The 22321-nt window shown below is 41.2% G+C and overlaps 2 protein-coding genes across 2 annotated transcripts in view; one reads left to right on the plus strand and one right to left on the minus strand.

Moving 5' to 3' along the window:
• LOC134223568 (glycine receptor subunit alpha-3) overlaps positions 1 to 7413 on the minus strand; it is a 31257-nt gene extending 23844 nt beyond the window's left edge. The window contains exon 1 of the mRNA XM_062702749.1: positions 7093 to 7413. The gene's annotated coding sequence lies outside the window, so the exon portion shown is untranslated. The remainder of the gene's footprint in view (positions 1 to 7092) is intronic.
• Positions 7414 to 19740: 12327 nt separating this feature from the next.
• On the plus strand, positions 19741 to 21050 carry LOC134219519 (putative odorant receptor 85d). The gene is made up of 3 exons (XM_062698265.1): positions 19741 to 20694; positions 20754 to 20909; positions 20966 to 21050. The coding sequence occupies exons 1-3, from the start codon at positions 19741 to 19743 to the stop codon at positions 21029 to 21031; spliced, it is 1176 nt and encodes a 391-aa protein (XP_062554249.1). The 3' UTR covers positions 21032 to 21050.
• The last annotated feature ends 1271 nt before the right edge of the window (positions 21051 to 22321 follow it).

The raw sequence follows: 22321 nt of genomic DNA on the forward strand, positions 1-22321 counted from the left end.
GTTATTGAATTCGAAAGCACATGCAATTTTAAAATTTGGGGAGACTTGATCCCCTTTTTATGATATCTACGCAATAAATATTTTTTCCTGCCAAAACTTCATCAAATGTGTCAAATCTACGAAAAATTAGAAACCTGAATGCAGAATTATATTTTTTTGAATTTTTTCGCCAAATTTTTGTATGGGTGACTAATGGGGGAACAAGTGTCCCCATATTGAGGCAATAACTTCAAATCCAAATATCCTAAAACTTTGATGGAATGTTGACATTTTCATCAGTACAGATCATTAAGCTGTAAAAAATCATTGTGCTGTGAAAAAACGAAAGCATTTGGTCATTGTTATGAAAAGTTGTTCAAATTTTTCGTGGCCAATAAAAAAATCTTTGGGAAGGTCAAAACACACAAACCGCCCTGCAGAATAAATAAGGTTGTCAATCCAAAAAATAACTCACCACATAAAGGTCATTTGTTTAGTGGATCTATACTAAAAAATACGCTAGAACAAAACTAGGGGAACTGTTCCGTTTTCCATCTCACTGAACATATGTATATTCATCTCATCGCAAAACAAAGAAATACAGCACCAATTTCGTCGCTTCTTTTTGCTAACACGCGTGCTCACTGGTAAAAATAAATCACAAAAATAAGAAACAAACCAAATTCCTTTTCATTGCTTTGTTTTTGATGGGATGTAAATAGGAGCTATGGGATGAAGTGCCGAACCGTTCCCCTACTTTAGTTCTCGATAAAACAGGAGGTGATCAAGTCTCCCCGGGGATCAAGTCTACCCACCTTCCCCTACGGAGGGTACGCAAGTCATCTTCTACCAGATCGACCCACCTTGCCCACTGTGCACCTCGCATTCTTGTGTCCATCGGATCGTTGTCGAGAACCATTTTCTCCGGGTTACTGTCCGACATTCTGGCTACGTGCCCGGCCCACCGCAGTCGTCCGATTGTCGCGGTGTGAACGATGGATGGCTCTCCCATCAGCTCATGCAACTCGTGGTTCATTCGCCTCCTCCACGTAACCCTCTGCATAATTCAAAGGGACTCATCAGTGCCCCTGAAATCCGAACTACGCACACCACATCACATAAACACAAACAGTTATCATTCACACACTTGAAAATATAACGCAGCGGCATTATATCAAATAGACTGTGAACCTGTGAATAGGTTGTGAACCTTCAAATATGATCTATGTCAAAAATGAAAGAAGTTATGTTGAAAAATATTAGGAATCAGCATCTTGCGTTTTTTGGAGTTTTAAAAGTTTAAAGTTGTGAAGAAATGAAAATTCTCTTCAACCCGAAATTTGCAAATTGTTATACAGTCGACTCTCTACATCTCGATGTTCTATATCTCGATATCTCTCCCTATGTCGATGATTTCCTCAGTCCCTTCAGTCTATATACGTTTGGGCTTTCTATATCTCGATATCCCTTTATCTAAAAGATATTTTAGTTACTAGATAAAGATTGTCGCTTCGGTTCCCTTTGTTTTGCTGTCCGGAACATGTTAGGTACCAAGCTGTCAAATCGTATGGATTTTTCTTCTTTGACATTTAGCTCCCCTATCCTCGCCAGCAAAAGATGTTCCGGACAGCGACGACAGCGACAATCTTTATCTAGTATCTAAAATATCTTTTCTTTATCTCGATGTGCTCCGATCATATTTTGTTCAGGATTCACTCTCCTTATGTCGATGTGTTCATTTTTTTAGGCTGCTAGACCAGCTTTGGACAATTGCAAACATATCAACAACAACAAACGACATTTGTTTTGTTGTCGTTTTTCATAGCAACGAGCTTTTTTGGATCCATTTCAAGTACCCATTTCAATTTTCCTTCCATTACTCGATCTCTACCTATCTCGATGGTCCCTTCAATATCGAGATGTGGAGAGGCGACTGTATAAAATCTTTGATTAAAATCGAAAATTTGATAATTTTGAAGCTTGTGTTTCGATTTTATGTACATTTACTTTACTGACAACCAACCCTGCTCATCTTTTGGATCGTGACTGAAGGTGGCTGAAAAAAAAATCCATTTTTGCCACGATTTAGAATTGATTGCGACTAACTATCAATCAACTATCACAAGCGTATTTTCCTTTAAAATATCATCACAAAACATGAAAATACCTTGGCGCAATCGATTTAAAATCGTGGCTGTTATCACTCAAAATAATGTTCTCTCATAAGCTACTTGAAACCATATGTAGATATTTTCCATCTAGTTTCGGATGTAAGTTAAATGACTTTTTAGTAACTGAACTCACTGCTCACAATTTAAGTGAATTTTTAATTAGAAAAGTATATTAATATAACCATAAAAATATCACGGAAATAAAGAATTTAAAAAAATAAAAAAAATATCGATTTTTAGCATTATAATGATACGGTGTCGTATTCCTACCTGGTTCTGGGTATATTTTTTTTTTACAAAATCCGCCAAATAATCGAAGTAATCGATCGGCCGATCGAAGTAATCGATTGCCATTTTCATCCAATCAGCAACCGATACGATTATAACACAAAATCGGTTAATGATATATTGGCACATCCTATCCTAGGCTAAGACCAGCCGCAATGGCTGAAAAACATAATAATGAGGGTAATAATAGTAATGGTAATAAGTTTGATTAAAGTCTTTGAGAAACCATGGAATAATCGGAAATTGAAATATATAAGTATAGATAATATGACTATGTGAAAGTCATCATAAATCAATGAAATGGGGACACATGGTAGTTTACAGGGTGTCTGCAAATTATCCGTACAGATTTTGATAGTTTGCTTCAATACAAATCAAAAACAGACAATAATGGACTGAATCGGTAGCTATATGGGCATAACAACTCAGCAGGCTACAATAGATGTATATTCTGAGAACACTGAGCGTCATTTCATGTATAAAAAAAAATATTTGCGAATGCTTTTTTCCGGTTTTCCGAACAAAAAAGAATTGCCTTCTTACTCACCCGATTTGGATTGAATTTATCATTCGGTATGGTCTATCTTGAAATAAACAGCCATCAAAACACCGAACATATTATCGAGACATTTGAAATCATGTCACAATCGTCAAAAATGTATGAAAAATATCTGTATAGAAACGTGGGCAATTTTGGCCTAAACATTCTTTGCATATCAATAAATATTGTGGCCAAATTTCATGAAGGCCACTTCGGCCATAGTCTGAATTAATAATAATAACATAAGAAAACGCCTGATTAACCCACCTATGATACCTTTCATATGTTTTACATATGAAAAAAAAAATGCATGAGGAAGATAAAAATAGCACTGATAGGTGAATATATTCCATAATACATATTCATTTATATTCATAACAAGTTTCGCCGTTGAATGCAATTTGTTGCTAACAAATCGGGTAGGGACAACTGCATGAAAATAGGTGATATTTTTGTACGTGTATTGCACACAAATATATCAATACACACACCGACATCTTCTCAATTCTTTAAACTGAGTCAATAAGTTTATAACACTGTAAGTCTCATTCTCCCTCGAAAAAGTTCGTCTTTGGGGCGAAAATACTGATTTCACTTACACATAGTGTTCGAGAAGGCACAACCAGCCCTCCCCTAGCTATTATAAGAATTCCTTGGGGACCTATTCCTTTAATCCAATGAAATTATTCAACAAAAGATACTCAGAGCAATTACCGTCTTGATTTTAATCATATATCACTACTCATCACAATTGAAGGTCAAGCAAGATAACTTGGGTTTTCCACTTACCCCATTCCGCTAAGGTAAGTGGAAAAATGACTCCTAAATTTCAAAGCGACTAAAATGGTATGAATTACGACACAGTTGGTGCAAATTGGACTGTTTTTGAGAGCCCATAATGATTTAATGCATTTAGATCATTTAAATCGATTTTACAATAATTTGAATATGAATTACATTTTTTTTTAAGCGAATAAAGATCGTGGGAAAAGTACACGGTATACAATTTTGAACGTGAAAATGTTTCGAGGACTGTTAAAGGTTTTTTAGTAGACTGGTGTCCATTGTATTCAAAGGTGATTGGAAGGCCAAAGACACGAAGCAACTCATCAATAGGATCAGAAGCATAATCCGGAAATGGCCGCCGTCCAACGGTCATGTGATACCTGATGCAACATTAAACTACGCCGCACGGCGGACCATGGACCATATGCTATTATTCATTAATCTAAGTTTAAAGACTAAGGCCAACTCTTTATATAACGTATATCAGATTGAACTGTACTTCTTTGTAATTTTCTTCCCGATGCATTCTTTTCATTTATGCTATTTAGTGGCTACCCGTTAGGTGTTCAACTAACCATCCTTCCCCTTCCTCAGCATTCGCAAGAACGTGGCCAGGAAAGATCTCAACTATAGGAGAGTGCATTGCTTCCATCTAAGAGATAGTGATTAGTCCCAAATCAATATATGTGTAAGGTTAAAATACTTCACTATTCCATTTACTTCCATTACATTCACTAGAAGTATTGAGAAGATTAGAGCTTATCCGGCTGAGTTATTGGTATATCTGTGTTAATCATTGGCGTAACTACCTCCGATGCCTAGGGAGGGCTATAGCCCCTTTATATTTTTTCTCGAAATTGACCCTCTTTTTGAAAATTCTCGAACATTTTAACATCTCATCAAGTTATCAGCGGTAATGTGACAAATGCAGTCCAACCACCTAAGACAATTGCGGATCCATCACACTCATTCATATTATTCTCTTTTCTGAAGCACGTGCACGTGTGCACGTGTGAGCAACAACTCACAGTCTATGTTTAATTGCGCTCGACTAGCGTCAGGCAGTGGATATATTTGCATACTTCATAAATATTCTATCTATCTAAAATGTAAAAAATAGCGCAACTTTCCATGGATTCCGCCGAGAATCTTCCAAGAATTCTGATGAGAATCCTTTAGTGATCCTGACAGGAATGTTCCAGAGACTCCGACGGGAATCTCTAAATATTTCGACATGAATCCTTCAAGAATACCGATGGGAGCCTCCAGGTATCATGAAGGGAATCCACCAGAGATTTCGGAGGGAATGTTTTAGGAATTCCAACGGAAAAATTTCAAGGATTCCGACGAGAATGTACCAGGGATCCTTCACCCTCCAGGAATTTCGACGGGAATATTTCAGGAATTTGAAGGGGAATATTCCAGGGATTTCGTCGAAAACCCTCCAGGAATTTCAATATGATGGTTCCAGGTATTTCATGAGCAATGTTCCAGGAATGAAGACGCATATCGTCGAAGGATTCCGAAGCAATCCGTCGAAGGACTTCGAAGCAAAATCGTCGAGCGACTCCGAATTAATCCTTCAGTTATTTCGAAAAGAATCCTCCAGCGATCCCGAAGGGAATCCTTCAAGGATGTTGAAGCAAATCATTGAGGGATTCCGATGCAAATCATCAAAGGATTTCGAAGCAAATCGTCGAATGGTTCCAAAAAAAAAATCGTTTAGGGACTCTGAACAAAATCTATGAGAAATTCTGAAGTAAACCGTCGATGCATTTCGAAACGAAACGTCGAATAATTCTGAAGCAATTCTCCGCGGGATTCCGAAGCTAATCGTCAGCCGGATTCCTTATCGTCTAGAGATCCCAACGCAGATCATTTGCAAAACGTCGAGAGACTCCGAATTAATCCTTCAGTTATTTCGAAAAGAATCCTCCAGCGATCCCGAAAGGAATCCTTCAAGGATGTTGAAGCAAATAATTGAGGGATTCCGATGCAAATCTTTAAAGGAATACGAAGCAAATCGACGAAGGTTTCTGATTTGTCAAGGAATTCCTAAACGAATCTGGAGATATTGAGGGGCAAATCAACGAGAAATTCTAAAGCAAATCCTCAATGGATTTAAAAGGTTATTTTTCACAGATTCCCAAGGGAATCTGCTTAACAATACTTAACTATAACTAAGAATTGCTTAACAATACTGAAAAGAATCCAGTAGTAATTCTTCTGGATTACGATTGGAATACTTCGATGAATCCGAAAAGAATTCTTTAGAGATTGAAGTGAGAATTCTTCTCGGATTCTGATGAGAATCCTTCTCGGATGCTGATGGCAATCTTTCTCAGAATTCAGAAACAAGCAAATTTTTCTTCCACTCATTTCATTAAGTATGATAGAGTGAATATTAGAGATAACTCTTTAGTCTTCAAACTTTTTCGATAATTCATTATGCTATGTGTTGAAAACTGATATCACTGCTGACTAACTTATCAAATCCTAGGGGGGGCTAATTTTTTTCTAGGGAGGGCTAAGACCCCCCTAGCCCCCCCTTATTTACGCCAATGGCGTTAATGTATTCAACGTTTTGTGAAATAGCCTATATTTCACACGAAAAAGCGATAACAATGATTACCGTTAGTTAGAATCGTCAGATTATGATTATTTAAGCACAAGCCTCGCCTCCGCAGCAAAGCTGCAATGATAAAAATGACAATTGTGTATGGCTTCCATTTTGAATGGGACGCTGGTGCATTCAGTTTTGAATTCCGGAAGGCTTGTCCTTACAGCACTTGTGGTTTGAGAAATGAGTAAAAATTGAGGACAATTTATCAAAATATTAAAAAAAAATAATGGTTTATAATTTCAAAATACCCTTTTTATGTTCATTAAAACAATATTTTCGTCACATCTTGCTTGTAAGCGGATCTTTTTTTCTAAAGGATATTTGTTTGGCTATTGCTCTCAAATAAAGCAAAATCATACACACAACATAATACGCCATTTTTTAATCTAGATTCTAGCTTCTCATGCCTTTTTTACAATGTTCTGAAAACTCAGATGTGAATGTGTACATGATGTGGAAGATATTTATTTGAAAAATGTATTGGTGGTAACCACTTTCCTTCAATGGGACTCTCAGTAAGGGTCGTTGGTTCGAGTCCCATCGAAGGAAAGTGGTTACCTCCAATACATTTTTCAAATCAAAAACCTTCCACATAATGCACATATTCACATCTGAATTTTTAGAACATTGTAAATTAATCTCCAATACCCGGAAAATAAGCAATTAACTTTAATTGAACTACTCATGCCTGTTATGTAACTTACAAGTTGTTAAATGTTTCCTTTAGTACGTGAACAATTGATATGCGAGTTAATCCAGACTAAATGGTACAATGTGTTTCACTAACTAGCAATTTGAAATATCATTGAGTTGTGCACTTAAGACTACCACTTTGGTTTTGAACATTTGCACTAATATATTTCAATTCCAATCAGTGATGCAGTTCATAATTGGTTTCTAAAATATCCTTTTACACTATTATATCACTGCATTTCTGCTGAGATTTATCATACATGTCACTAAAAATCTCCCACGGAAGAAAAAACGTTGCGATTCTTAATTTCCCGATCCGACGCAAGCGAGGTTAAAATTGTAACTAAGCAGCTGGGAAGCAACGCAAGGGTTTAAATAGATTCCTGCTGCGCTTCTTCGGTTATGGGATTTGCGTTGAAGACCAATGATGATGCTGAGGTTGATGCGACGCGTCCTTGATCCTTATTGTTGTTCCCGGAGTGCCACGGCATTGCTGCCACACTGCTGTTGCTGATGGCTCAAAGAAGCTGCCCCGCGCTCCTCGCAGTGTATGGAGGTGATGAGCGGTTTGCAATCCAAGAACATTCTTTGCCCCCATATTTTTTTTCTATTTTTCCAACCACAGACACGCGGGTTTCTCTGCTGGTCGATTGGGAGGATAATGAGATGGGATAAGTGGGGAAACGGCGTGAGTAGAGCCATAAATAGGTACAGTTTCAATGCATCATCCAATGGAACATCAATAGCGAAGAAATGGACCACGTGGTGAGGAGTCCACCGAAGGAATACCAGTAGTGGTCGCGGGAGTGGATAACGATGATGACGACAACGCTGTAGAAAAGAGAGGGATATTTTTGGGATCCGCAGAGTAACAACAAAAGAACATATTTTCTCGTTCTGGTGAAAAGCAAAGCGATGAGATGCGATTGGAGGTAGGGAAAGGACTTGTAAAGTTAACTGCTGCAGGAAACGAACTGCCTCTTGTGAATTTGATAATGATGAAATTTACCAAGCTGCTGTCGATGCTCAGCAACAGAGAAGGATTTCTTTCAATAATTTGAAAGCAATTAATGATTTAACGATAAACAAAGTTTACAATTTTTCAATAGCAGCTGACAATTAGCAACCCCAATTTTAGCTTTTGAAGGCACACAAAAGAGGTTATGAACTATAGAGAAAGATCGTCGATTTGATTTCCATTGTTCTGCTGTCCGAAACATGTTGGGAAACATGAAACAATCTGTTGCTAAATAAGTCAAATCCAACATTCTTGATGCTGTTTATTAGGATAAAATTCTAAATTTATACATCCAGGAATTTAACCTTCAGTTGAACTTGATCCTACCCTGTAAAATATGCCATTTGAGTTCTAGTTTATTGCTCAAGGGTTTTTGACGCATCGAACTATGTGGCATTGATAGTATGTGACAAACGTAGTATAATGATGTACGGCATACTATCAGAGCAAGGCCGAGACAAGTAGCCGTGACCACTTATCGTTGAACAACGTTGGAAGTTGTTGTCCCCCTCAACCAGCAAGAAGTCTATTCAAGTGATATGTTTCTAATGATTCCTGCTCATTCCATATAACGGATATAGCTTCTTGCGAGTGTCGGTGTGTGGTACATGCATGCATACAATGTTTAATTATCAATATTATGTCGATCTCTTTGGGTTTTCAGCGAAATCAACCGTGTTTTTTACATTTATGAAGAGATTTCACATACCCCCCATCCGTCAGTTATGGAACTCTTAACGATCTTCCCATCTTTCAATGTTCTTCATAACGCCGAAGAATCAACTTATTGTTTAACATTTTATTTGAATACTCCCATTTGTTTTTTGGGTGTGGGATTTTCTATTGAAAAGATGTTTTATATACAATACAGTAAAATGCTAATGCGGGCAACCGTGACAATGTTTGTGTTATACCACTGCTGACAGATTTTATTTGATTTCAAAGCAGCTTACGATTCATTGAAAAGAAATGAAGTGTGGCAGATAATGTTTGAATATGGTTTTCCGGCGAAACTGATTAGGCTGATACGTGCAACTCTTGAATGCATGAAATCAAGTATTCGGATTGCAGATGAAGTGTTAACCTCATTCGTTATTTTAAATTCAAAAGTGAATCACCCTGTTTCAATGAATCAACATAACTTACTTTACTTTACTGTACACCTCCGGTGGTGCAAAGGGCCGATTTGGAAGATCTCCACTTTTGACGTTGTCCAGCTATCGCTTTAACCTATTACCAGGTTAGATTTCGGTCGACTCCTTTTATTCCCTAGCAACACAATTCATGCCGATTGGGTTGAGGTAACTCATATATAACTAAATTTGGTCATATATGAGTAATATAAACTTGTTTACAACATGTGTGCTGCTCGGGTTTCTTCATTGAGGCTTCGCCGCCATGAACCTCTGAGTCTGCCTCTGCTGCGATGTCCCGCTGGGTTCCAGTCTAATGCTTGTTTACAGATTTCGTTTAGGCCCCTACGTAGAGTGTGGCCGACCCAGCCCCATTTCCGAGCTGGAATTTCTGTTGCTATCGGCCTCTGGTGACAACAACGATGTGGCTCGTTGTTTGAGATCCAGTTATGAGACCACCAGGTCCGAATTATATACCGCAGGCATTTGTTAATGAACTCCTGCAGCCGTTGTGTATTCTCCACTGATACACACCATGTTTCGCAAGCGTATAACAGTACAGATTTCACGTTAGAGTTGAAAATTCGTATTTTGGTGCGTTCACTTATCTGCCTGTTTTTCTAGATATTTCTTAAACTCGCAAAGGCAGCCCTTGCTTTCTTGATCCGTGCGCCTATGTCGATCTTGGTACCGCCGTCTGACGCCATTTGGCTACCAAGATATTGGATGCTTTCAACATTCTCCACTGGTTGCCCGGCTACTGTGAAACTGGAAGGAGCCACCGTGTTTACAAGCAACGATTTGGTTTTGTTGACGTTGATGACTAAACGAAGAGGAGCGCTCGGCAAGGTTGTTGAGCTTACTCTGCATATCAGAGAGCCGTTGCGCGAGGAGTGCAACGTCATCAGCCAATTCGAAGTCGTTTATGTGCTCCATGGTTATCGGCTGCCATAACAGCCCGCGGTTTGGTTCTCGGTCAATCGCATCTACCAGAATCTCGTCGATTACGATGAGGAACAGTAACGGTGATAGAATACATCCTTGCCTCACACCAACTACGACCCGGATAGGGTCGTACAGGACCCCATTGTGCAGCACTCTACACGAAAAGGCCTCGTACTGTGCTTCGATGAGGCCGATGATTTTCTCAGGAACCCTCAGGTCGAAAGCTTTTTCGTAGTCAATGAATACCAAGTAAAGGGACTCTTGGAATTTGTTGACCTGCTCCAGAATGATACGGAGCCTGACAATATGGTCCACACAGGAACTTCCAGCACGGAATCCGGCCTGCTGCCGCCGGAGAGTCGCATGGATCTTCTCCTGAATTCGGGCTAGGATAACTTTGCAATGTGTGTGCAATGTATATGCGATAAACCCCTGGGGCTTTTTACGATTTCATGCTTTGGATGACTGTTTGAATCTCTAGCAGTGATGGAGCTCCGGTATTGACGCGAGTTATACGTCGGATCCTAGGCAGATCATGCCGAGGTGGTGGTGGCCTGGCTGGTCAATAACTGATCATTCGCGTCTTTCACAGGCATCGTTGCATTCATCTTCGCCCCGCTTAAGCGTCGTGAGATATCGTAAAGGAGGCGAATGTCCCTGGTTGCTGCGGCTCTCTCCTTCGTCGGCCAAAGAGTCTACCCACGCTCGCTTGTCTCGTCGACATGAGAGTTTTACTTCCTTTTCAAGAGCCGAGTATCGTTGACGGGTTAAGACTTTGGCTCCTCTGGTTTTTGATCGCTCTATCACAGCTTTTGCTTCTTTTCGCTCCTCTATCTTCCTCCTCGGTGATCCATTGCTTTCTCTGTGTGCGCAGTTCGCCCAGATTATTCTCGCTGGTGACGATGAAGGCATTCTTGATGGCGGTCCATTGGTCTTCCACGCTGCCACCTTCCGGAATATCTGCAGCACGCGTCTCCAGTTCTTCAACGAAGAACCGTTTCACCGTGACATCTTCCAGTCGGTGTGTGTTGAACCGTCGTCCAACTGTCTACTCCTGCCGACGAATCCCGGCAAAGCGCAGGCGTATTTCGCCGATGAGGAAGTGATGATCAGACACGATTTCGGCACTACGTTTATTCCGTACATCAAGAAGGCTTCGTTTCCATTTTCGGCTGATGCAGATGTATATTTATTATTTATTCAGACTAAGGCCGAAGTGGCCTGTGCGGTATATAAGAGTCTTCTCCATTCGGCTCGGTCCATGGCTACACGTCGCCAACCACGCAGTCTACGGAGGGTCCGCAAGTCATCTTCCACCTGATCGATCCACCTTGCCCGCTGCGCACCTCGCCTTCTTGTGCCCGTCGGATCGTTGTCGAGAACCATTTGCACCGGGTTACTGTCCGACATTCTGGCTACGTGCCCGGCCCTTCGCAGTCGTCCGATTTTCACGGTGTGAACGATGGATGGTTCTCCCAACAGCTGATGCAATTCGTGGTTCATTCGCCTCCTCCACGTACCGTCCGCCATCTGCACCCCACCATAGATGGTACGCAGCACTTTCCTTTCGAAAACTCCAAGTGCGCGTTGGTCCTCCACGAGCATCGTCCAGGTCTCGTGTCCGTAGAGGACTACCGGTCTAATTAGCGTTTTGTAGATTGTCAGTTTGGTACGGCGGCGAACTCTATTCGATCGGAGCGTCTTGCGGAGTCCAAAGTACGTACGATTTCCAGCCACTATGCGTCTCCGAATTTCTCTGCTGGTGTCATTTTCGGCAGTCACCAGTGAGCCCAAGTACACAAATTCTTCTACCACCTCGATTTCGTCACCACCGATGCAAACTCGCGGTGGGTGGCTCACATTGTCTTCTCTTGAACCTCTTCCTATCATGTACTTCGTCTTCGACGTGTTGATGACTAGTCCGATCCGCTTAGCTTCCCTCTTCAGTCTGATGTAGGCTTCCTCCATCTTCTCAAAGTTACGTGCCATAATATCTATGTCGTCGGCGAAACCAAATAGCTGGACGGACTTATTGAAAATTGTACCACTCGTGTTAATCCCTGCTCTTCGTATTACCTCTTCCAAAGCGATGTTGAATAGCAAACACGAAAGACCATCACCTTGCCGTAACCCTCTGCGGGTTTCGAAGGGACTCGAGAATGCCCTGAAACTCGAACTACGCACATCACCCGATCCATCGTCGCTTTGATCAACCGTGTCAGTTTATCCGGAAAACCGTGTTCGTGCATTAGCTGCCATAGCTGGTCCCGATCGATTGTATCATATGCGGCTTTGAAGTCGATGAATAGATGATGTGTGGGCACGTTGTATTCGCGGCATTTCTGCAGTACTTGGCGAATGGCGAACACCTGGTCCGTGGTGGAGCGTTCGCCCATAAAACTCCGCCTGGTACTGCCCCACGAACTCCCTTGCAGTTGGTGCTAGTCGACGGCATAAAATTTGGGAGAGTACCTTGTAGGCGGCGTTCAGCAATGTGATTGCGCGGTAGTTGCTACAATCCAGCTTATCGCCCTTTTGTAGATGGGACACGACACCTTCCATCCACTCCTGCGGCAAAACTTCCTCCTCCCAAATCTTGGTAATGACCCAGTGCAGCGCTCTAGCCAGTGCCTCACCACCGTGTTTAAATAGCTCTCCTGGTAGTTGGTCAACCCCAGGGGCTTTGTTGTTCTTCAGCCGGCCAATCTCCTCCTGGATTTCCTGGAGATCCGGAGCCGGGAAAATTATGTCCTGCGCGCGTTCTCCCAGGTCCATCACCATACCGCCATCTTCGTCTGCCACATCGCCATTCAGGTGTTCTTCGTAGTGCTGCCGCCACCTTTGGATCACCTCACGCTCGTTCGTAAGAAGGTTCCCGTTTATGTCCTTACACATATCAGGCTGTGGCACGTGGCCCAATCGTGATCCTGTATTCGTCGCCTAGGTCTTTGCCGATTATATCGAGTCGCATTATCTCTTATATTGTTCGTAATGATTGGTTTTCTAGGCGGCTTATTGGGCCTGCGCAAACCTCCTGTCTCGTCGGAGGGCCGTCGTGTCAGGGCTGTTTAGCGTCCCACCTAACACCAGGACTTGGGCTTGTGCGCTTTGAGCGGCACACGGTCGCTTTGGTGGGGCCTACTTGCGGATACATGCAGCTTTTTATAGAGGTTCAACAGGGCCCACTGTCAAACCCCACCACATCCTAGGCAAGCCCCACAACTCGCAGATGGCCTGGGGAGGGATCGTCAAGCCCTTGGACATAGTCCCTGCTGCCCGGATGCAGATGTGGTCGATTTAATTTTCTGTAAAGCCGTCACGGGAGACCCACGTGACCTTGTGAACCGGTCGATGAGGGAAGAGCGATCCCCCGATCACCATGTCGTTATTACCACAAAATTCTGCGAACAGCTCTCCGTTTTCGCTCATTTCTCCGAGACCATGGCGTCCCATAATGCGCTCATGGTTCGTGTTGTCGAATCCGATCTTCGCATTGAAGTCGCCCAAACAGATCTTGATATCACCCTTCGGAATTCTATCTACGACGGCATTGAGTTGACTGTAGAATTTCTCTTTGTCTTGCAGGTCGGCAGCATCGGTTGGCGCATAACACTGGATTATAGTAAGGTTTCGGACCCGTGTTCTAAATCTGGCAACGATTAACCTTTCACTTATAGGTTCCCACTTCCTAAGCGCAGAGTGTTCCTGCGAGCTTAGTAAGAAGCCAACTCCGCGATGTTGGGGAGCGTGTTTACCTCGTAAACCAGAGTATAGCAAAACTTGTCCCAACGGCGTTCTGTGTACTCCAAAGTTTGGCCAACGGACTTCACTCAGTCCCAGAATCTCAAGCTTCATGCGGCGTGCCTCATTGGCAAGTTGTGCCAATTTACCCTGCTGGGCTAAGATTAAAACGTTCCATGTTCCTATTCGTGTCCGTTGTTTCGCGTCGCCGTAGAATCAGTCTGTATTCTTTCATTATCGGATTCTCGAACAAATTGATGTTTCGGGAACAGTAGGTTGTTGGCCCAAGGTTCCCTACCCACCGGGATGAGGCTGCCATCTTAGGTATAGCTTCCGGAGGAGAGTATTTCATACTCAGCCGCTGGATGCCACAACAGACGCTGTTAGAGCCGCACTTCTTTGGTGAACAGACGCTCGATCAATCGGGTCAAATTTGTTTAAAGTCCCACCCAACACCAGGACTAGGCTAGTGCGCTTTGAGCGGCACACGGTCGCTTCGATAGGGCCTTCTTGAGGACACATGCAGTTTTTTTTTATAGAAGTTCAACTGAGCCCACTATCGAACCCACTAGGCAGATCCCACAGGACGCACTCTCTCACTCTAGCTGATGTCAGGACAACAGTGCCCAGGCTACACTACCAGCTAAGTACGCAATCCCTAGCTGGCGGTAAATTGCCATCGAAAGACCCGTGGAAGCGTCAGTATTGGAACTTGTGAGGACCAGAGCTATGTTAGGGGCTTCTTTCTGGATGTCAACTCCCCATTGCGTAGCCCGCAACGAGGTAATGGTCGGATTTAATATTCGTGATGTCGGAAAAGAATTTACCGTCGATTACAACATGGTCGATTTGGTTTTCCGTTTCTTGGTTGGGTGATCTCCATGTGGCCTTGTGGATATTTTTGCGGGGGATGTTAGAGCTTCGGACTGCAAAGTTTATGCATCGTTGGTCGTTGTCATTCGATTCGGTTGCAGACTGTCCGGTCTGATCACCGGTCTGTAAATTTCCTTACTTCTTACCTGAGAGTTCATGTTGCCGATGACGATTTTGACGTCCCGCAGTGGACATACAACATATGTCTACTCATGGGCGTAGCCAGGATTTCGAGAAGGGGGGGGGGGCAACTTTTTTGGTCTTCTAAATCGTAGTTTTATAGTAGTTTTATAAAAACACATGAATATTAACACATGAAACCAAATCCAAACCAAGTCGAAACAATAATGATTAAAACAATAATGGATTTAAAAATGCGTGATTTATTGCTCATCAGATATTTTTAAATAAAGTGAGAAACATATGATCGAACTTAGTATTCAGAAAGAATATAAAATCGGCTTTAACAATTATTATAAAAATCCTGCATTCTTCCATAAGTTTAAGAAAACTGGAACCATACATCTGAATTTCTAAACAAATCCTCTCTGAAATAATATTTATTATAAAATAGGCAGAAAAATCAATATGCAAGCTTTCTCCAGGAATTCCTTCGACAATTGCTCCTGGCATTCTATCCAAAATTCTATCAGGGATTGTTTAGGAATGCCTCCAGCAACTTCTTCGGCAGTGTCTTCAGGAATTCCACCAAAAATTTTGCCGGGAATTGATCCGAAAATTCCACCATTATTTACTCCAAGAAAATCTTCACGAACTTCTTTATAAGTTCTGCAGAATTCCCTGCAATAATTCAAATAATTTCGTGCTGTTTCCCATATTTTTTAATGGAATTTTCGGAGGAATTCCTAGATTGATTCGCAATGAAATCCTGAAAGAATTCCGGTGGAAACTTCAAGATTTTCACTGGGAGATCCTCCAGGAGTTTCTCCGAAAATTCCTCCTGAAATTCTTCCAGGAGTTCCATCGGCATTCCTTCGAGAATTATTCCGGTAGTTCTATCGGCAGTTCGTCTGAAAATTCTTCCGGGAATTTCGGCAGAATTGGAATTTATTTAAGCTACTTCAGGAATTTATATAGATTTTCCACCAGAAGCTCCTCCGAGAATTTCTCTGCGAGCTCCTCATGGAGGTCCTCTGATGATGATGATGGTCCAGCTACAAACCCCAACAAAGGTTTCAGCTAGACGAGATTTGTCTATAAGATGAATTCTCTTGATTCCGAGAATGCTTCTGGTAGTTTCCCCGGAGTTCCTTTGAAAATTCTCCCGGGAGTTTCTTCAGAAATTCTTCCAGAAAATTCCTTCGAGAGTTCCTCCGGGAATTCCACCAGCAATTCATCCGGGAGTTTCTCCGGAAATTCTTTCGGGAGTTCCACCAGAAGCTATTCCAGGAAATTATTCAGGTTTTTTTCAGGAAATCATTTAGGTTTTCTTCAGAAATTAAGCTGGAAATTCCTCCCGAAGTTCTTCCGATAGTTTCTCTGGGAGCTTATCCGGGACGTCCTCTAGGAATTCTTCTAGGAGCTCCTCCTGAAATTCCTCCGGGAGTTCTTACGGGAGATCTTACGGGAGCTCCTCCGGCAGTTCCTTCGGGAATTCCTCCGGGAGATCCACCAGTAGTTTCTACGAGAATCCCTTCGGGAGTTTCACCGGCAGTTTCTCCGGGTGTTTCTCTGAAAAGGAACTCCCGGAGGAACTCCCAGATAATTTCGGAGGAACTCCTGGGGATTTTCTATAGGAGTTTCCGGAGAATTTTTTAGAGGAATTCTCGGAGGAACTGCCGGTGGAACTTCTGGAGGAATTTATTGTAGAACTACAGGAAGAATTTCCGGAGGAAATCCTGGAGGAACTCTCGGAAGAATTCTAGGATGAACTCCCAAAGGAACTTCCGTAAGAATTCCAGGAGGAACTCCTGGAAGAATTCTTAAAAGAACCTCCCGGAGGAATTCCCGTTAGAACTCCCAGAGAAATTCTCCGAGGAACTTCTGGAGGAATTTGTAGATAAATGCCTAAAGAAATGCTAAATGAATTCCTGGAAGAAAGCCTGATTGAATTCCCGAAGGAACTACTGGTGGAACTTCAGAGGAACATCCGGTGGAATACCCTAGAGGAAGAGAAAAAATATTTCTGAAGGAACTTCCGAAATCCCATTTCCCGTGAAATTCCTGCCAAATATCGTCCAGGAATTCCCTGTGAAGTTCCTGGAGGTATTATCGGAGAATTTCTTGGAAAAACTCCCGGAGGAACTCCCACAAGCACTTCTGGAGGAATTCCCACATGGAAGTCCTGAAATAATTCTTAGGGAAGTTCCTAAAGAAATTTCCGAAAAAATATCTGAAGTAATTCCCAGAAAAATACCAGGAGGAATTAATGCAGAAATTCCCAGATGAAATCCTGAAAGTATTCCCAGATGAATTGCTGAAGAAAATCCCTGCGGATTGTTCCGAAGAAATTTCTGGAAGAACTCTTGGCAGATATCCGAGTAAATTCCGAGTGAAGTCCGGAAGGAATTCTAGTACACTTCCGCGGAAAATCTCCCGGAGAAATTCCTGAAGGAATTCCTGAAGAAACTCCCGAAAAATACCTGTAAGAATTTCTGGGGAAATACTTGGACGAATTCCAGGAGAAATTCATGAAGATATTTCTAGAGGATTTCTTGAAGGATATTCTGAAGTAATTGCGAAAAGAATTCCAGATTGGAATGCTAGATGATTTCGCTATTGAATGTTTGAAGGTATTCCCGGAAAATTTTCTGAAAGTAATCCCGGAGGAATTAAAGGAAGAGTTCCGAGAGGAATGCCCGGAGAATTTTCGAAGGAAAAATTTTTGAAGAAACTTCTGGTAGAATTTTGGGAAGAGATTCCTTATGTATTCTTGACGGAACTCTCGAATGCATTCATGAAGGAAATGCCGGATTCTTCCTGAAGAGAGAATAGCCGAAGAAATATCTAGAAAAAAATCTTGGAGAGAAGAAAATAAATTTTCAAGGAATTTTCCCGTGAATTTCCTAAAAAAAAATAGTGGGAGTTTCTAGATAAGGAGGAATTACAATTACATGAGAAGGATTTTCTAACGATTTTTAGAGGAATTTGTGGATAACTTTCCGGAGGAATTCAGAAGTTCAGGAGCTTCTAGAAGGATTTCAAGGAGAATTTTTGAGCCCGAAATGTTTCGAGTTGTTTTGAACTTTCATATATTATGGATCCTGGATGCCCTAATAAGTTTTGGGAATCTTTTGAATTTCAACCACCTATTTCTGTATATGATTGGATCGTAAAGTGCACATGTTTGAGGGAATTCATTTCAGTACCCGTTCAATCTTTCCCCCTGTCCCCCCTTGGCTACGCCCTTGTGTCTACTCCAGATGCGCATAGAACGCTTCTTTCTCGTCGTTGGGTCTATCTTTGTGTGGGCCGTGCATGTTGATGATGCTATAGTTGAAAAAACGGTCATTTGTCCTCAGCTTACAAATCCTTGCGCTAATTGACTGCCACCCAATCATCTTGGCCAGCACTATGAAGCTGGTTCCCAGCTCGTTGCTGGTGCCACAGCTTTGGTAGAAGGTAGCCGCTCGAGGCCCACTTTTCCACACTTTCTGTACTGTCCAGAAAATTTCCTGCAGCGCTACGACGTCGAAGTTGCGGGGATGAAATTCATCGTAGAGTAGCCTGTTACAACCTGCGAAACCGAGTGACTTGCAATTCCATGTTCCAAGCTTCAAATCGTGATCCTCTATTCGTCGTCTGAGTCTTTGCCGTTTATATTGAGTCTTATTATCTCTTATTTTGTTGGCAATTTGTGGTTTTACAGGTGGCTTATTGGGGCTGCGCAAACTCCTGTCGTGTAGGAGGACCCTCGTCGTGTCAGGTCTGTTGAGTGTCTCACACCCACCAAACACCAAGACTTGGGCGCTTTGAGCGGCACACGGTCACTTTGGTGGAACCTGCTGGCGGATACAGGCAGCTTTTTTTTTTATAGAAATTTAACAGAGCCCAATGTCAAACTTCACTACATCTTAGGCAGGCACAACAATTCGCAGTTGGCCTGGAGAAAGATCGTCAAGCCTTTGGACATAGCCTTTGTTGCCCCTGAATAAAAATTATAAAGAATGTGTATGCAAAACTTCAGGGAAATATTAAAAATACAAACATAAATCGACCTTTGATTTCACAGAGAATTAGTCTTATGCATTTGTTGTCTGCAATTGTCATCACCGTAGGTTTTTACTAACACAAATGAAAGATACAAAAGAGCAGATCTTAGTATTAGATCATCCAAGAATGATGTAGATTTTTTTTCCAAATAATTTTAAAATATGATAAGGTATCCTAGAACCCGGAGGTGAATACAATTTGACCTAATACCCCGAATTATGGTCGTCATGTGGAAAATCAAAGGTAGAGTAAATAACTGACATTTAAATTTTATTTAATTTAAATTCTGATAATAACTCTTATTATAAAATCATTATGTTGGTTATTATTTGAATATTCTAGGAACTCCATGATATCTGATATGTCCAATAAATTATCCTTCATGACGTTGACAGTTTTTTGTTCCAAGAAATAACGACGCCTTCAGAGAACATGTGCAAGTTTGTATTTTTTTCAATTTTAATTATTAGGTGGAACATAATGCGGGCACACCAATCTGACAATTTTCTCACGACCGAGCTGAATGTGAAATCAATATCAGTTTCACACCTCATTAGTGCATTGATCATAGTTTCAATCACATCATATCATCAGCAGTTCTTCGCCTTAATCATTCAATAACATTCGCTAATTGATTTCTGATTGACAATGATGAAACTTGGGGGCATTTCGCAAATTTTTCTTGTAGCAGGTATTTCTTTAATAAATTCTCAACCTAGTCGAGTGAAAAACTTTATACTTTCTCGTCCTTCCTGGCAGCGTCGAAACGGAAGAAGATGAACGATTTGGTCAAGTTTGAGTCTTTTATCCGGGTGCCGGAAATATTCTTCGACATGATCGGAATCGCACGGTACGGTGAAGATCGGAACACGTGGAAGGCGCGGTTCAAACAGGCATTCTTCTGGAGCTCGTACACCAATACAATTTTCTGCCTAATAATCGAGCATGTCTACTTTATAAAAGCGGCGGGAAAGTTTACGAACTTTCTGGAGCTGACAGCGTTGGCACCGTGCATTGGCTTTACAGCGCTATCGATTGTTAAAATCATGACGATCAAGTTGAACGAAGCCAAGTGGAACGAAATCCTAGATCGATTATGCGAACTTTTTCCGAGAAGTCAACACGATCAGGACCGCTATCGGACCTATCAGTACAATCTTGAGTCTCAAATGGTGATGAAGTCTTTTTCGATTTTATACATGATTTTGATCTGGATATTCAATTTGCTACCGCTGCTGTCGATGTTGGTGAACTATATATGGAAAGGGGTTCTGGAGAAGGAACTACCCTACTTCATGTGGTATTGGTACGATTGGCACAAGAAAGGTTACTATGAAATAACTTTTTTCCACCAGAACTGGGGAGCGTTCGACTCAGCTGTATTCAACCTTAGTACGGATTTGCTGTTCTGTGCTATTATTCTACTGATTTGCCTTCAGTTCGATATACTGGCTTACAGACTGAGACATGCCAAGGGAGATTATGAGGAACTGGTCCAATGCGTTAAGCTGCACCAAACCGTAATCGAATTGTGTAATAAGTTGGAAGGAATTTTCTCTCCTTCGATTTTGGTTAATTTTGTTGGAAGTTCGGTTATCATCTGTCTTGTTGGATTTCAAGCCACATCCAAAATCAGTGCATTCGATTTATTCAAGTTCATTTTATTCCTCATCTCGTCACTAGTTCAAGTTTTTCTTCTATGCTACTATGGAAACAAATTGATCGAGGCGGTATGTTGTCTTCCGACTTACACGACTTCGAAAACATAATTAAATTAGGTCCATTTCAGAGTTCGCAAATTGGGTACTGCGCTTTCGAAGGCAATTGGTATATGGCGGATAAGCGGTATCGACAGTCATTACTCTTCGTGATGGCGAGGGCTGGAAAGTGGCAAAAGTTGACTGCCATGAAATTCTCCGTCGTTTCATTGGCAAGCTACTCAACGGTTAGTAAGGTAATAAAGCATGGTTTTTTAAACTGAAATTTTGTTTTTTGTTGCAGATCCTCAGCACATCGTTTTCATATTTTACACTCCTTAAAACGATTTACGATCCCAGTCAGAAGTGATAGAATCATTCTTAGAAATATTTAATCCATGCATAATAATATGGATGCTAATTGCAATTTGTGATCTCTTGATATTTCACCTCTTATGCATACCAAGTTCATACCAACTGCTGCTATCGAGGTCGTCCCGACCAGTTAGTCATAACAAAATAATATCATAATTATATCAATATGTGTTACAAATAATAATATCTGGTATAATTTTGTTATAAACTCCCTCTCCCGGATTTTAAACATAATATTATATGATCGGCATAACATGATTAAAACACAATGTGATATATTAATTATGTATAGCAATACTTGTACAGAACCAGTTATAACTTTGTTCTGTTCAATAACACAATTTGTAATAATATCAGTTATATTTGTTCCCTTTCTTATTAACTGTATAATAAAATGATATTCTATCTATATAATAAAAATGAAATGGTCTGTGTTCGTATCCGCATAACTCGAAAACGACTGGATAGATTTTCTCCATTCCTTTAGCAAATATGTCCGTTATCGTTTCCGACGGGTTTATATGATATTTCCTCATGCGAAAATCATGAGTATGGTTGGGAAAATTATGAAAAACTAAAATTAAGAGACGGACGCAATGAGAAAACAGAACTGTGCAATAAAAATCCTATTCGACTAAATGCTGATGTCATATTAGAAATTTGGAGACAGTACTCGTCGATAGCAAATCCTTCCGCACGCGATGGCATATGAGCAAGTCAAACCACCTTCCTTTTGCCAGTGGAGATATATCAGCTTCCACACTGATATTCTTCCCTCCCCCTTCATATGGGAGCTTGGCAGAAGGAAGGTCGTGTGATATGTGCCATCACAAATATTGCCCTCCGCTCGCTTTCAAATCGACTTCTATAAAAACATTCTTCATGCCTGCCGTATCCTAACGGAACTATCAATTCTATACTTTCGCCTCTAATTCTATCATGAATATGTACGTCCAAGTTTGGAAGATGATATTAGCATTTCCATATCATTTTAAAATTAAGATATTTCGCATGGGCAGCTCACAACGCGTATTTTCGCCTACTATGCAGAACAACGTCTGCCGGGTCGACTAGTTGATTATATATACAATCAAAATCCTTTCACAAAGAATCATGGTTCCGTTAAGTGTTCTATACGCCTGAGCCTACCAAATAAACGAACTTAAAAAAAAACAATAGCAACTCTCGTTAGGCCAACACGATTGTTTTGTAAACAATTATCTTTTCATCCTTTTATTAAATTACGTATACTTAGTATAAGGGGTCCTCCTTAGTCGTGCGGTAA

This window comes from Armigeres subalbatus, chromosome 3 (genome assembly GCF_024139115.2).
Source record: "Armigeres subalbatus isolate Guangzhou_Male chromosome 3, GZ_Asu_2, whole genome shotgun sequence".
NCBI classification, from domain to species: Eukaryota; Metazoa; Arthropoda; class Insecta; order Diptera; family Culicidae; genus Armigeres; species Armigeres subalbatus.

Bases quoted from the DNA above. Each gene is read 5' to 3' on its own strand.
- LOC134219519 (XM_062698265.1), top strand. From the start codon at position 19,741: ATGAACGATTTGGTCAAGTTTGAGTCTTTTATCCGGGTGCCGGAAATA. The intron at 20,695-20,753 runs GTATGTTGTCTT...GGTCCATTTCAG, and splicing joins GAAACAAATTGATCGAGGCG to AGTTCGCAAATTGGGTACTG. The intron at 20,910-20,965 runs GTTAGTAAGGTA...TTTTTGTTGCAG, and splicing joins CATTGGCAAGCTACTCAACG to ATCCTCAGCACATCGTTTTC.